The following is a 17,483-nucleotide window of genomic DNA, read 5'->3' as shown; positions in this document are numbered from 1 at the left end:
TGGAATTCAGTGAAAATGTTCTCATTATGAAGAAAACTTCATGCTTTTTTCTTAGAAGAAAACCTTCTCCCTACCCATAGTAGCTGCTAGGTAAGGCAGGGAGTACTTTGGGAGCAGTAAGGGGGAAAGGAATTCGGTGATTGTTGTTTGAATAAAACCTCAGTGACATCCCATAGAAATATATCAAAGGATAAATTTCATTACCACAATAATGACAGTAAATCAGGCTTATTGATGCTTTTTTTATTGTGAGATGGGGAGTCTGGTAAAAAACTAGAAAATGACCATGATATAACAAGGAACTTAAAAAAAATGAAGCTTCAGATTTGTAACTCACATATATGAATACAGGAACAAATTGGCACAGAAATGTTAAACATTGTTCCCACACTGTCTAGAAGATTATTCTAGCTCGGTTTCCTTAACAAAATGAGTGTTTTATGGTAAGGTTAATAAAACTGCAGAGCATCATGCTATTTAGACATACAGTGAATTTCAAAAATTTAAGAGCTTTATACTAAAAACTGGGAAAAGATGAAATGAATTGATTGTAATTGTAAATTGATACATTCCCATTTTAATTCTTCTCTTCTACAGTCCAAGGCAAGTATAAATGTTAACATAACACTGTTAAATCAAATCTCAATGCAAGAGAACCAATTGCCTCTCTATTTTAAATCTTATCAACTTTCCAAATTTTCATACTAAAATATATTATTGTATTAATACAAACTACTGTATTATACACTACTGTGTAATAAATAAAGAAATATAAAAATAAGACACATAAATATAAAAGTTTTCTAAACCTAAAAGGTACATATGTCAGTAAGAAGGGTATTAATACTGCCAGGTTTGAAAACATACAGTACAAAATGTTGCACAGATCTAAATCTAAAAGAAAGAAAATAATACTGATAGGTTAAATCAGCTAACATTGTCAATAAATGAGGTCCAGAATAACTAACATTTGGAAACATATGAGCCCAATAATATATTATGTATTTGTCTGAAATAAAGTGAGCCAATATAATAGATTAGAAATTTCCCTTCATAATTATTGTAGAGAAATTCTCCAAATAAGTAATGAAAAAGCAACAGCTAAGAGTGAAGAATTACTTTATGAAATGTACCAGTGCTTTTACTTCTCTGATGGCTGGGGTTTTTTTGTCTCATGATTTAGTTTACTGAAATTTAATACAAATCAACAAATGCTAGTTATTGTAGGCCACACATTGGAGAAAGGCTAGTCAAAGCCTTTAAAAATACTGAGAAATGGCACTTACAGCACACAGGGTCTTGCATAAGGCCAAAAGAGATTCAAAGCTTCATGTTATATCCTTCATATTTTTTACTACACACTCCAGACACAATTACAAACACTGATTTTGACAACTTGGCTGTCCTCACCAGTATTAACACTGTTAGTCCCTGTAATCAGAAACCCACCACAATCTTTCTTTTCAAACTATACTTTCAATCACATGAGTAAACTTCAGTCCTTCTATCAGCTGCTCCCTTAAGGCTAACAATACACTTTAAATGAGAACATGTTCTACTAACAACATCTAAATGTTATAAACTGCTACCTTCTAAGCTGAATTTACAAAGGTAGTCAAACACTGTTTGGAACTGTGTCATATCTTTCTGCTTAAGGGAAGTCTGTAGTGCAGAAATTCTCACATTTTAAAAATATAATAAAATACTGAAGCGGAATTAGCAGAATTGTTTCACTGATAAAATAAAATAATAAAAAAGAACATAAATCTCTCCCAATTGTACAATCAAAATATTAAACAAAAAAATACTGATGGTAACAAATTGATGTCCAACACATACCAAATGTTTCCTGTAACATGTTAACCTATTTGCTTCCAGAGTCGTCATTTTCTTCCAATCTGTTTCGGGTCACAAACTTCTTAAATTTGAAAACTGTGAAAAATTACTAGATTTGAGATTCAGGCACACCTGGATATATATATTTTTTATATTTTCTGTTTTTTTTAAATTTTTGTTACACAGTAGTGAACAGGAATCACAGTGCACAGACTACTGTGCTTCCATAAAAAGCATGTAGAGTATAGAACAACTTTCATTACTAATTGAGATTCTTTCTCTGTGTAAAAATCTCTGCATCAGTTAAACTTTATTTGTTGCTACCTCTGACATTAGCTCCTCTTTTAATATAATTTCTGGTTTAATACTGTTTCCTTCATTTACGGCTTCTTCGTCCTTCATGCTTTCTTCAGTTATTTCCTCTTCTTCCTCCTCCTCCTCCTCTTCCTCCTCCTCTTCTTCCTCCTCCTCCTCTTGTAATTTTCCACGTTCTTTTTCTTTTTCCTCCATCTCTTTGTCTTCCTCTTCTTCCTCTTTTTCACTATCTTCTTCCTCTCTTGTGAAGCTTTCTCTCTCATCAAAGTCAAGCTGTGAGGGAGAAGCTCCGGGCCTTGCATGCTCATTCCCCAGGTGCTCCTGTGCGGATCCTTCTAGTTCTGTGCTGTCACGTTCCTCAGCTTCCCTTTTACAATAGGAGTAGCGATGATTCATGTGCTGAGAGTAAGACCCCGAGTGAGAAAAGCGTTTGCCACATTTGTCACATTGATAGGGCTTCTCTCCAGAGTGCAGTCGCATGTGTTCAATTAAATGATGCTTATGTTTAAATGCCTTTTTGCAGATTCCACACTCATGAGGTCTTTTACCTGAAAAATAAAAATAAAGATTATTTCCAAGCTCCTTGGAGTATATTTTGCTTGAACGGGAACTTGCTCATTGCACCTATACAGCTGAATTTTTAAAGGGAATCTCAAAGACAAATTAATTCATCAGAAGTCAAATGTGGGGTACTATTCTCAACAACTGTTACGAGAGGCCCCTTCTTGACTTCTCATCACAAATATCAGGACAGAGTGAGAATTGGTAGATTTGTTCTTATAGAATGTAAATAGGATTTGGTGATTTGTAATTCTATCATAGGTATCACCCTGAGATTAGCAGACTGTTAAGTTTTCCAAAAGTTCTAAATAAGGATCTGCGAGGGTGCGTAAGTTATATAAACAGATACATAATTCCTAAGGAAAAAGTATGGGTTTTTAAGTGGAAAATTAATATCATTTTATCTTAGTAGTGAGATGGGGACAATAATAATGATGGAAAATATTAGTTCATAAAATCAAACAACTGTTAGCAAGTTATTGACTCTGTTTTCTGACAACTCCACAGACTTAATAAGTTAAGGATTCCACGTCTTTTAAAAATATGAATAGCTGACAAATAACCTCTTATAATTAATATTAGCATAAACTTCATCCCCATGTTGTCCATCTCAATCTGGTTTTCATATAGTTCTAAAATTTTAATGTGCATGGTTTAAATATTTTAATTATTTTTCTATTTGTCTTTTTATTAATCTATAAGCTGCACAAATTTGTCTTATAGGGGTGACGGGCAACATAAAAAAATAATTAATGAAATAAATAATTAAACTAATTATTGGAAATTGATGATAAAGCTATGCTAATAGCTAATACGAAACTGGAAATTATACTACAGCTTTTATTCCTGTGCAGGATTCAAACATGAATTAGATTTGTGCCATGATCCATCTTTTACAAAAGGAAGTCCATGTGAATGAGAACTTACTTTTTCACTTTATGTTGTTTCTTTCTATAATTTTTGGCTCATTTTTTCTAATCCTTTCCTTGCTCTAGATGTGAATGGGTCCAACATGTGAGCCAAAAATGTGGATGTCCCAATCACATCTCAATTATCTAAAACAGCTCAACAGTTACTTCCTCTGCTTTACCCTCCTTAATAGAGAAAGTATTTGCAATATTCTGTCTCTAAAGTATAACTTAAATTAATGAATTAGTTACAAATTGTTCCATTTTTTCAAAAATGTTTCAGACTAGCAAGGAAAATGTCCTTGCAATCCTCTGAATCTATGATCAATACAAATATGTATCTGGCAAAGTCCCGAATTAAAAATTTGGTGACTTCGTTTTGTGTTCACATACCTGTATGTTCATATTTATGCCTTAAAAGTGAGCTACTCTTCTGGAATATTTTGTCACACAAATCACATGCATACATTCCATTTTCTGTTTTTCTCATCTTCTTCTTCGGTGGTGTAGAATCAGAATCATTTTGATCCTCTACATTTGATATTCCTTCTGAGCTAGTGTCATGTCTTTCATCCTAAAAAAAATCAAGGGACAGAATTCTTAATCTGTTAAAATATAATGTTGGTAATAGGCTATGCAATAAAAAACAAAATCAATGTTTACTGTACTTTGGTATCTCATTTAATCTCAACTATGACATATCCAGAAATACTGCTGTTAATAGCTGAAATGCCATGAATATATGCATCTCAGAATAAGAGATATTTATGTTTAACACTAATAGAAAAACTGTTGGTAAGTCTAGTGTAAAATAAAGGTTTCTGTAAGAAAAAATATGTAGATTGAAAAATGCCAAAGGGAGTTTCATTTATGTCTTGTAAACAATAATATTTATGCCCTAACGATCATTACTATGACAGGCAGTCCTCATTTAGTAATTCCCTATTAAATGACTATTCATAAATACCATGGTGATAAATGGTAATATTTTTTCCCACCAATGTGTGCAATTATATTCAAATTTGTGTCCGACAATACATACCAGAACAAGAGCAATGCTAGTGGTGCTGCACAACAGAACTTCATCTAAATGAGATGGTTTAGAGCAGGGGTCCCCAACCCCAGTCAGTGGACCAGCAACTGGGCTGCACAAACAAGCAAAGGCCCATCTGCCGGATGCAGGCAGCATACAAAAATATGCCCCCTCCAATCCATGGAAAACCTTTCTCCATGGAACCAGTCCCTTGGGCCCAAAAGGATGGGGGCCGCTGGTTTAGAGAATTTTATCTAATCAAATATCTTTGCAAATATCTCCTATCACATGGTTTGTTTAGCTACCATGGTACTTTGCAATCATTTTTCCAGAATTAATTTTGATTGCCTGCTCTGTTCCAACAATACCAACAAGCTTAAAAAAACTTTGTAACAGTTTTTTAAGTAATGCGACCAGAGCAAGTGAATTTTCCTTAGCAATTAAATTTACATTTAGATTTGCATCAATTACATAATTATAGTAGCACTATGTCTGGATGGGTGGAAAATCTCAGTAATTTTGCTATGATATTAAGAATCCCACAATGAGGAAAATGAAATATAGTCATTAGGAATAGTTTTCACACATATACATGAAGAACAAGTGACAACAGGTCCATGTATAAAGAAAAAGCTATGAGTTTGTAAGATTACTAACAATATCAGTCCACATCAAACAATTATATAAGAGCAGACACCTGTCTTTTTGCCTTTTAGCAAGACAAGAGTATTCTGGATGGCTTCTGTATAGACCAGAGGTCCCCAACCTTTTGGGCATCAGGGACCGGTTTTGTGGAGAGAGGTTTTTCTGTGGACCAGAGGGTGAGTGGTTTTGTGTGTTGCCTGTGGATGGGGCTTTGCTTGTTTATGCAGCCCGGTTGCTGGCATGCTGCGGCCCGGTACTGGTCCAGGGACCAGGGGTTGGAGACCCCTTGTATAGACTATGTCTGCTTTGATTTTACTCAGCAGAACAGATTGGAGAAACAGGTGGACCCACATTTCCATCATCCTGAGGTAGCAAATCAATTTAGTTCTCAGCATTTGAAAGGCCACAGACTTCTCACCAGGCTATAGAGATTTCATATAAGTGGCAGCTTAACTGTACCTGTAAATCAGTCTAAAAGGAGAAGGGGAGGCATATTCACCGCCCTGAGTCCTTCGGGAGAAGGGCAGTATACAAATTAAATTAATAATAATAATAATAATAATAATAATTAATTGAGACTTCATCAACTTACTCCATATTGGGATGTCTATGACACATCTTACCAATCATCTTGCCACATCCCATTTAACACAATTACATTTGCTGGTCCCTATAATTCAGCCTTATTGACATTTTTTATCTGATTGGTAAGACAAGAAGACAATATTATGGATAAAATCAGAATGCTATGCTTACTGTGAAAACTTCATGAATATTTTTAATGTTCAATCATGAGGCATGCTGAAAACTATTAAAGGGAAATATATGAAGCAGAGAACAACGAAGGGGGAGATGAAGAAGAGAACTCTAGGTATACAAAAATAGCAACTAAAGGATTACTGCAGTAGCAAAAAGGTGGTAATATATTGCAACTATTCAAATGGAATCATTTTTCAATCATTTGTTCCAATAGCCCAAATAGGCAATACTTTAACAAAATGAAGTTCAATTGTGAAAAAAGTAAGGTTCTGCATTTAGGCAGGACAAATCAAATGCACAGGTATAGTATAGGTGGTACCTTGCTCGATAGTAGTAACTGTGAGAGGGATCTTAAATCTTAAATCTTAAATCACTTAAATATGAGCCAGCAGTGTGCTGCAGCTGCCAAAAAAGCCAACACAGTGCTAGGCTGCATTAACAGAGGGATAGAATCAAGATCACGTGAAGTACTAATACCACTTTACAATGCCTTGGTAAGGCCACACCTGGAATACTGCATCCAGTTTTGGTCACCACGATGTAAAAGATGTCGAGACTCTAGAAAGAGTACAGAGAAGAGCAACAAAGATGACTGGGGGACTGGAGGCTAAAACATATAGGGAAAGGTTGCTGGAATTGGGTATGTGTAGTTTAATGAAGAGAAGGGTGAGGGGTGACATGATAGCAGTGTTCCAATATCTCAGGGGCTGCCACAAAGAAGAGGGAGCCAGGCTGTTCTCCAGAGCACCTGAGAGCAGGACAAGAAGCAATGGATGGAAACTAGTCAAGGAGAGAAGCAACCTAGAACTAAGGAGAAATTTCTTGACAGTTAGAACAATTAATCAGTGGAACAACCTGCCTCCAGAATTGGTGAATGCTCCAACACTGGAGGTTTTTAAGAAGAGACTGGACAGCCATTTGTCTGAAATGGTATAGGGTTTCCTGCCTTAGCAGGGGGTTGGACTAGATGACCTCCAAGGTCCCTTCCAAATTATTATTATTATTATTATTATTATTATTATTATTATTATTATTATTATTATTTATTATTATTATTATTATTATATAAATATCCATCTTCAAAAATATTTGACATAGTATTTACTGATCCATCACTTTCATAAATTCAAAAATAATAGCATGCATCTTCAGAATTATATTTATATCTTTTCAGAAATATATTACAATGTAAAAATGCATGTTAGACATGTGTGTTATACTATTAAACATCCATTTAGACAGGTTCATAGAGAAGGCTGAAACAACGGCATCATCACTCTTGAAGTTTTGATTTGAGCTGTCCACTCTTGGTTGTAGGTTATGTGATATAATTAATGAACATCCAGGAAGCGATATGAAAGACCCTTATTTATAGTGTTCAGTATGACGTATTTACGCAGGAAGTAAAAAATGTTTTAAACTTTATCAGCCACATGTGATTACTCAAAGTAGCATATAATAGCAAAACTAAGATTACATTTTCCATATCATGTCTGGTATTTTTTTGATAACATTGCTAATAAATTGAAAAGGTCAAGATGTAAATGGATATAAATTTAGGTACCTGATTTCCATTGGCCTGCATCTGTTTTGGTGTTTCTTGAACTGTAGGATTAACTGTAGTTGAATAAGTATAAGCTACCTGTGGGATAAGAATGGTTTGCTTATTGGCAGCAAGAGCTCTTAGGCATGGAACACTGTTCTGGTCAGCAATGGCAACAATTGTAGGTAGCTGGGCAGTAACTGTAGGAATAGTAATATTAATGGGATTGGCACTTGGTGGGATTACATTTACAACTGGTTCTGAGTCTGTAATACTGCTATCCTTTTCTGGTTCTTTTTTTGCACAAGTTAAGTTCAAAGGTTCTTCCTGAACAGAATATGCACTGTTCTGGTAAACACTAGTAGATCGTTCCAATGATTCTCCATGTTGCTTTGGTAATGAAAGGTCAAGAGGTTCTATTTGTGGCTCTTCCTGGACACTCTCGTTAAGGTACAAGAAACCCTGTGCATTTCTAGATGAAGAGAGGTTAAGGGGTGATGGGGATGGTGTGTTATGCTGCGAGCCAGTGTGAGCTGATCCTGCTGATATATTCTGTGGTTTATTGGTCTTAAGAGGACTTACAGCATTAGACTGGCTGTCCTGGGGTTCATTTTCAGCTGTAGGTCCAATGCGGTCCTCATTAGAGGTTTTTAATTTATCAGGTTCAGGGGAAGACTGTCCAGATGACGGTAGAGAAATCTGGCCAGCTTGCATTTTTTCAAACCACTTTTTAACAACATCCAATGGCAAATTGACTGAATCAGCAATTTTGGAGAGCTCATCTGAGCTTGGTTGTGCATTTAATGCATAGTAGGCTTTAAGGAGGGATAAAAGGTTTTTTAAAGGAGGTTGACCAGGAGATGGGTTAACCTCCCCTGCTTCTGATAAAGCAGATGGTTCAGACTTCTCAACTTCTGCACCACTGAGCTGAGGTGGCTGAGTGGAATTTTTGTTGTCATGGTGCTTTGATTCTTGAAGTGCTTTAGCTTCTTCTGGACAGTCATCATGAAAAAGGCAAGTGCTATCATTGGTTTCTCTTTCAAAACTTTTTTCTTTTTCAGACTTCACTCTGAGATCTTCTGGTAGCTTCTCAGTTTTGCAGTTGTTACTTGGGGCAGAGTTTTCTTTTTTCAGATTCTGTGGCATAACCTGAAGAGGGGTAGGTTGCTCCAAACTGTAATTAATGATAATTTTGGTTGTCCCATCTTGATCAACCAAAGGAAGACTGATAGCTGAAATAAGGGAATGTCCAGCTTGTTGTAGGGGTGCAGTGTTGATTGTTTCTTGTTCTTTGGATGTAAGGTTGGCATGACTATTCTCCAATACTTGCCTTATCACATTACCATCAACCGCAACTTTAAGTACATTTTGAATGTCACTTAAGTTGATGCTTATTGGAGATACCAGACCAACAGTTGGCAAAACAACAGCTTGCACCACGCCCTGAGTAGAACTGGTTGCCTGTAATGGGCTACCACCAGTAAATACCCCATTTTGCAAAGGGTTGATTCCTGATGCAACTACTATAGGTTTGAATTCATAATCCACAGGTTCGGTTTTAATTTGGTTTACAGGGAGTTGTTCTTGTAACGGCTTATTTTCTATCTTTTGTCGTACTTGTGGTCTTGTTGGGCTACCCGGAGATGCAGAAAGAGAAGGAGAAGAGCACTGAGATGTCTTGATCCCTGATCGTGCTCGGCCATTCACAGGCACCATCCCAATACATTTCTTACTGCTTATATGGGAGCTGTAGGAACCAGAATGGGAAAAACGTTTCTTGCAGTTTGGGCACTCATATGGCTTCTCTCCTGGATATATACATATATAAAAAAGAAACATTATAATGTAGAAATGTTACTTATACTTAAAAGTTATGGGATGGATTTACAAAATCAATACTGAAATAGTTCTATGAATAAAAAAATGCATTCCAGACGAGGAAGGAAGCGCCTATCCCCCCTGATACCTATATAGCAACAGCTTCAGATTTCCAGATATAGAATTAATATAGGTTGATTGATATGTTATTCAAACTTTATAATCGACACAACCCAACTCTTACCCTCTAAAAGGAATGGTATTTACACATTCACAGCTCGCCTTCTTTCTACTGATAATGAAAGCATTCCCAATTTTTCTGCAAAGGATCTCTATTTCTTGCGTTTATGCAACATGTACATTGCATAAAATACCTTCAAAAACACCAGTTTATTCTCTGGCCTTTTGAATATAAATAGTTCAACTGAACCGGCAATGTAATATGGTATACACGCCTCAAAACATTTTACATGGTAATATCTAAGACAAATGAATTACACTGTAGGCATAGTTCTCATTCTGTGCTGGAGGCAAGGAAATCGCTGAAAGGAAAATTATGTCAAAGCATTTTACATTATGCAAATACATATACATAGATTAATACTAATCATTTGGACAAGAAGGTAAACAACTGGTATATATGAAATTTCTGTGAATTAATATAACTTTTCTAGAAGAAAATTAGAGTGCAAATATAAAATAGCCCATGCATAGACACTATATTTTGATTTAGTTCAATTATTAAATGTAAAAGCAACAATAAGTTAACCCATAAAGTGATAAGATTAAACTACTTCAATATTGTTCAGTAAATCTGAATACTTAACTGTATATTTAATTTTATTTATACAATTTTATTCTATTTTAACTATTCACTGAAAAATCATACTCAAAATAGACAAAATTTAAGCTATGACACAAAGGTTAAAAATATGTACGCTGACAAACAAAATACCAGAATATTTACCACTGTGGATTCTTAAGTGTTCCTTTAAGTGATGTTTATATTTGAAAGCTTTTCCACATTCAGTGCACTTGAATTTTCGATTACCACTAGATTGTGTCACATGTCTCTGTAAGACAAAATATAAAAGTTAATCAGAAGACTAAACAGGAATAATGAAGTCTGTATGTGAGGAGAAACCTCTCATTTATAAGATACGGTGAATTTTAACAGAGTTAAAAATCATTAGATGATTGAAGATATTGCTTGTGAATAAAGAACAAGAAGGAAACCAGGTGACCCCCATTAGGTAAACAAGCCACAAAAATCACTTTATCCTTTATCTGAATTTCAGACAAAGATGGTTTTGCCATTTTACAGGCTTAGGAAATTCTATAAGGCATACTGTTATCTATAAAGAATCTGAATGAAGAAACATTATAGAAACATTATTTTTAATTATATAGAATAGAATAGAATAGAATAGAATAGAATAGAATAGAATAGAATAGAATAGAATAGAATAGAGCAGAGCAGAGCTGGAAGGGCCCTTGGAGGTCTTCTAGTCCAGACCCCTGCTTAAGCAGGAGAACCTATACCATCTCAGACAAATGACTGCCTATCCGCTTCTTAAAAAACTCCAGTAATGGAGTGCCCATGATTTCTGGGGGCAAGGTATTCCACTGGTTAGTTGTCCTCACAGTCAGGAAGTTTCTCCTTAATTCCAGGTTGCTTCTATCTTTGATCAGTTTCCAACCATTTTTTCTTGTCCTACCCTCTGGTGCTTTGGAGAATAATGTGACCCCCCTCTTCTTTGTGTTAGCCCCTCAAATACTCTAATACTGCTATCATGTCTCCTCTATTTCTTCTTTTCTTTAGATTAGCTAAACCCAAGTCCTGCAGCCGTTCTTCATATGTTTTAGTCTCCAGGCCTTTGATCATCTTAGTTGTTGTTCTCTGATTTTTTTTTCCAAACTCTCAACACCTTTTATGTGATATGGTGACCAAAATTGGTGCAGTATTCCAGGTGTGGTCTTACTAGGGTTTTATAAAGCGGTACTAATACCTCGTGTGATCTTGATTCTATGCCTGTGTTTATACAACCCAGGATTATATTAGCTGCTGCACACTGCTGGCTCATGATTAAGTGATCGTCCACTAGGACTCCAAGGTCCCTCTCACACTTATTTTTTTTAAGCCAGGTCTGGCCCAATTTGTACTTGTACCTTTGATTTTTCCTGCCTAAATGTAAAACTTTGGGCTTTTATGATCACATTTTTAAGAGTTTCCCACACTTCGTGGTTTGTTTTCTGCTTTAAGATTTTCATCCATGGGATCTTTCCTAGGTTCCCTCTGAGTTTGTTAAAGTCAGCTCTTTTGAAGTTCAAGACACTGGTTGGATTGTTTTTTGTTGCTAGTGTTTGTGTTATATTAAATTCCAGTATGACATGGTCACTTTTGCCCAAGATTCTGGCAACTTCAACTTTCTCTATCACTTCTTCTCTATTAATTAGAATTAAATCCAGTATGGCTTTATGTCTAGTTCCCTCCTCCACCTTTTGCATGACAAAGTTGTCGGCTAGGTTGGTTAGGAATCTGTTTGATCTCCCACTAGCTGCAGAGTTTGTCTCCCAGTTGATATCTGGATAATTGAAGTCTCCTATTATTATTGTGGTATGGTTCCGTATGCATTTGTTAACTGGTTGGCAAAGAGTTCATTTATTTCTTCTGATTGGTTGGGTGATCTGTAATATACACCTATGGTAATGTTACTTCGCCCCCCTTTTATATTGATGCATTTTGGAGAGATTTTATCTTTGATTTCTGTAGATATGTAGTGTTCTCTTACATATAGTACAACTCCCCCTCCTTTTTGTAGACCTGTTTTTTTTGAACAATTTGTATCCATCCATCAAGTCCATTCTATTCACGGGTTTCGTCCCACCAAGTTTCTGTAATACCAACTACGTCATACCCTCCCTCGTGTACTGTTGCTTCTAGTTTGCCCTGTTTGTTCCCCAAGCTTTGAGCATTTGTTTATAAGCATTTAAGGTTTTTGTCCCTGTGCATGGGTATGTTTCCTGCACCTCCTGAAATGTTTTTTTTTCATCTCTGCCCACCTCATTGTTTGATTTGTTTTCTTGGGATTTATGATTGGTTTGGGGTTTTTGAGGTTCTGAAGATTGACCACCCTTTCCCCTCAATTTTAGTTTAAAGCCCTCCTGATGAGTTGGGCCAGTCTTTTTCTGAGTACAATTTTGCCTGTTTTCGTGAGATGCAGCCCATTCCTTGCCAAGAGTCCTTCGCGAAGGAAATCCAGTCTGTGATCCAGGAAACCAAAGTTTTCTTGGCAACACCAATCCTTTAGCCAGTGGTTTATTTCTAGAATTCTTTTTCCCCTCAGTGTTGACCTTTCATTGGGAGTACTGATAAGAACCTACTTGTGCTCCTAGCTTCTTAACTTTATTGCCAAGTTGCTTGTAGTCACTCACTATTGTACTCAGTTTCTTTGATGCATCATTTGTCCCAATGTGGAGGAGGAGGAGGAAGGGGTAGTAATCTGTAGGCCTAATTATTTTGGTTAGGTTCTCAGCCAGATCTTTGATTTTTGCTGCAGGGAGACAACATACCTCCCTGGATTATATGTCCAGTGTGCAGATGGATGATTCCGTTCCTTTGAGGATAGAATCTCCTATTACCAACACTCACCTTCTTTTGGGGGAGGGTTGAAGTCTGGGGTGTTTTTTTATTTATCTCTGGTGTTTGTTGAGGTGACTTTTTAGGGATATTTGAAGTTGTTCCCTTGCTAGGTGTCTGCATTTTTTTAAGGGGAAGATTGTGGGTCTGCGTATTTCCATCTAGGGAGAGAATTTGATTGCTCAGTTTTAGAGGGCTGCTTATGGTTGGATTGGATTGGGCAGAAGGGGTTTGTTAGTTGTATGCTGCTTCTTTCTTTTGAGTATGCGTTTCCTTTCTTTGAGTATGTGTTTCCTTCTTTGTGTGACATACCCTATTGTTTTCCTCCAAGGGTTTATCAGTAAGGTCAAATCCTCTGGGAGTTATTTGTTCGTTAATTGGTTCTGTTTGAGTAGAGCTTACTTTTGTACGTTGGGGTTTGGCTAGAGTTGCCTCTAGGTTCTTTATCTTTTCCTGTAGCAGGTCACATAGTTTACATCTAATGCATGTGCAGTTTAGGTCTTCTTTGGGCATGAGCACATACATGGATCATGTATTCCATACCACAATAGTGTCAGTCAATCTGTTCCATGAATATTTGAATTGATTTTTTTCATTTATGTGCTTCTTACTCTTACTGTTGGCTTTGAATTCCTTTATGCATCCACTTCATAGGACTGTTCTAGAGAAGATAGTCCAGTAACAAATATATTTAGTAACAAATTATTCTCCAAATAAATGCACATATATCTTATTTCAAAAATACAATTCAAAATTTAACAATCAGTATTCCTGAACAGCATTAAAATGAATTTACTATACTTTTATAGCTATTAGAATTACTGTAATTTTTAAAAAGCACTTTTTTGGAATATACAGAATGTAGATTTTTGTGTCCCCCTGTTTTCTGCAGGAAATGGGAGAAGCACATGGTTGTTTTTTATTTAAAAAAACCTATTACATAAAGCAGATTACACAGATGAGATTAAACTCTCCCTTATGTCATGAATGCAAAAAAAGACTTGCAGGCAATAGAGATCAGAAACAAACCTGCAGAGGGAATCTACTGTAGTGGCTTGATATCTTGTTGCCAAACTCTCCTCCTAAAATATGCTGTCCCCTTCCTCTCCACAGCTTGTAGGGCAAGCTTACTAAAGAGGCTGCCATCAGCTACTTCATTTGAGAAAAGTCCTCTCTGCCATTGATTTACCAGGAGATTAAATGGCAATCCCTTAACCAGGACCAGAATCAGGACCGCTACCTCATTAAATATTTAAATCTGTGGTACATCCCAGTAACACTGAACAATTTTTTTTAAAAAAAAAGGAAGAAGAAATTAAACTACTTTCTTAAGAGAATGATCTTAGTTCTTCTCCATTCAGAAGCTGCTCCATTAAATCAGGATTTCCCAAAAACACAATGTATGTGAGAACGACTCTACCAGCCTAGCTTGCAGACCATGAAAAATTCTATAGTGCAAATTACTTTTACTAGCTTGCTCTCTCAATTCACTAGGTATGTATGTTGGTAATATTACTAAATCTTACATGGTCTGTCATTTCTGTATTGTCTGACTTAAGTTCTACGTAACTCTTATCCTATTCTAGACATTCTGGGGTACAGATCAACATGACGTATTAGAAAGTGTACTAGGGTGTACAGTTTAATAAACATCTCTTCAAAAATTAGCAACAGTTGATTGATTATAGCTATTGAGCAAAAGCCTTCCTAATTTATCTTCCATAGAATATCTAAAATGATTTCTCAGTATATTTTAACAGGTAAGGCTGAAAATAATTATATCATTAATATTCAATTTTAGGTTGGATTTATTATGCCCCCATATGCGTACTGACTCATATGAATATAAATATTGATATTAAACATACCTTTTATTATAATGTGAAAATGTAATTATCTTCCGCTTTAATATATTTCTTTAAACATATATTGAATTGTATTTAACTAATTCCATTGTATTCTAAGAATTATTACATAAACCATCTTGATTCTTAGTGTTTGAAGAAAATAACAACCATGCATCAAGTAGATTTTCAGCTCAATGGTTCATTATTACCTGAATCAATAAACTTAGCATTTTTTCCAAATTCAAAGATCCCAAGGGCTCAGATAGGCATTTTTATGGTCTGATAGTATATAGATTGAAGGACTGCATGAAATTCTGTCTATGCATTGGATGCAGTTTTTTTCCAGTGTATGGCAATTAATTACATTCCAATTGCAGGATATACTCAAAAAATCTATTTGTGAAGCAGAAGAAAGTAATGGAGTACTACATAAATAAAAGCTGTTCAATTCATGTAAGTATTCAAAAAGAAAGTGTTCATAAAGGGGAATAATATGGATAACTAAGTGTTAGGGTAGTTACTCTTATTTTGCATATAAATTTAGTTAATTTAGTTAGTATTTTGTAGAAGTTGAAATTAGTATGACGTGTTAACTGATTAGTTATCCTCTTGAATGAAACTGGTCAATCCATGTGAAGATTTCAAACTATGGATCATATTTTAAATAAGTCTACATGTGAAGCTGGGCATTTACTTCTTCCAGTCCTGGCTACGATTTTTATACAAATCTGGACATTGGAGCCAGCGGCCAGTGGCTTTGGAAACTAGTGGTAAATTGGGAAAGAAATGAAGAAAGTGTGTTGGATCAGCGATTGTTGTGATTTTGAGGATAGCAAGGCAGGGTACAGATACTCAAGGGGAGGCTGTGATAGAGTGAATAAGAACACTGAAGCTGGAAATTTGTGTGAGGTTGGAATAGGGAAGGCAGATAGATGGAGAAACATGGAAGTTTTGAATACTGTAAGAGGAAGTAGTATAGGAAGAGTAGGGTATAGGATTCATTGGATTAAATGGGGCAGTGTAAGTATAAAAGTGTAGTGAGGAGTACAGTAAAGGAGGAGGAAACAATGTTAGAGATACATGCATACAAATATGGTTACTGGAAGTGACTTCATCTTGGAGCATAATTGGATGGTGGGAAGAGTGAGTAGTGTTCAGAGCCAAACCATTTTGCCAGATAGTAGTAAATGACTAGAGGCTATGCGAAACTTAAAGAGGCACCCTGTGGTCCGAAAGGTTTCTAAAGAAAGTTTTGATGATTGCATGTGGTATAGTATAGTTCAGGAGATCTGCCTGGACTATTGCCTTGGACCAGATCTGTCATGCACTGGCTTTATTTCAGATCTGTACCCTCAGTAAGTTTCAGTGACTCTAGATGGACCAGATCAGGAAATCAATTCCACAGAAATGTTGAAACTATATTTATTGAGATTGGTTATAATAGCACACCTATAGCATAAATTTTATATGATCTCTATGGCAAAGAACAACTCAATTCCCTTTGAACTCTGAATTAACCTACACAACCAATTGAATATGTCAAAGAAGTAGAGACAAAACATTAAATCATCAGCCACTTTGCTCTTTTCTTGCCCTTTCCATATCTATCCCCCACCAGTATGGAGAAAGCCATGGCATGTACACATGTATTGCATTTTAGAGATGCTCTTAATGTATCATTATATAAACAATATACAATGTTATTCAGATTATATAAATTTGTGCACACTGATATCTATTCAACATTTTAACTGTTTATTAAAATAGTCATATTCTGTCTTTCAGGGCAAAGCCTCGTTAGTGGACAGTTCCCTTCTAAAAGTTAATAGTTTGGAACAATTATGAAATACATGCAGATCACCGGACTTCTGTAATAGGTCATTTGAAATTCTATACTCATAATTAAAAGCAATATTACAGGCCATTATAACCTGCAATGTGTTTTTTATTCTTCATCTTGCAGTTTTCAGTGTATGAAGTAGAGCATATCATTTCTGCTTTATAGAATGTAAACTTCTAACCGAAAAATAAAATTCATCAATACTTGGAACATGAAATAATTGTTCCAAAACATTTCATCAATAATACAAAATGTAATATTTAAAATTATGGGAAATGCCAAAATACATATTTCCCTTGTTTTATGCTAGAGATATATTCCCTGAAAATCTGCATGAAGTGAATTTAAATAAAGCAGGACACTGAAAAAAAGAAGTTTTGAGGTTTAGTGTCAAATTTTATAATATAAATGCATTGACAAATGTGCTGATACATTTTTAGAGTCTTACTCTAAAACACTGCATTATTCAAACATTTTTTCTTCCTTGTTTCATCTCCTATTGTATGAACAGTGAAAGCATTTTCTCCATATTTTCTACAGCTGGATTGATATTATCATAGCAGACAAAGAGGTAGAAGGCACCAGAGCACTACAAAATTTAGCATTCTTTGTAATGTTGCACATATTAAGGATGTTCCTAAGTTAACAATTATTTTAGGACTAAGGATACTTCACTAGTCTCAGTACAACATAATATGTCCATTATTTGTTTCTACTGTTAGGAGGTCCTTTTCCTTT

At 35.5% G+C, this 17,483-nt stretch overlaps 1 protein-coding gene across 2 annotated transcripts in view; it reads right to left on the bottom strand.

The window, feature by feature from the left end:
- Nucleotides 1-234: 234 nt before the first annotated feature.
- The window catches only part of ZEB1 (zinc finger E-box binding homeobox 1), a gene marked incomplete at its 5' end in the record, with an annotated part of 99,544 nt that continues 82,295 nt past the window's right edge, over nt 235-17,483 (bottom strand). For both annotated transcript variants that reach the window (XM_083376207.1, XM_083376208.1), the window contains 4 exons: nt 235-2,699; nt 4,014-4,194; nt 7,622-9,408; nt 10,386-10,491. In XM_083376207.1, coding sequence (XP_083232333.1) covers nt 2,140-2,699; nt 4,014-4,194; nt 7,622-9,408; nt 10,386-10,491 — 2,634 coding nt within the window. In that variant the 3' untranslated portion in view covers nt 235-2,139. The remainder of the gene's footprint in view (nt 2,700-4,013; nt 4,195-7,621; nt 9,409-10,385; nt 10,492-17,483) is intronic.

Source organism: Vipera ursinii, assembly GCF_947247035.1.
Source record: "Vipera ursinii genome assembly, chromosome: Z".
NCBI classification, from domain to species: domain Eukaryota; kingdom Metazoa; phylum Chordata; class Lepidosauria; order Squamata; family Viperidae; genus Vipera; species Vipera ursinii.
This window is presented reverse-complemented; position numbering and strand designations above follow the sequence as displayed.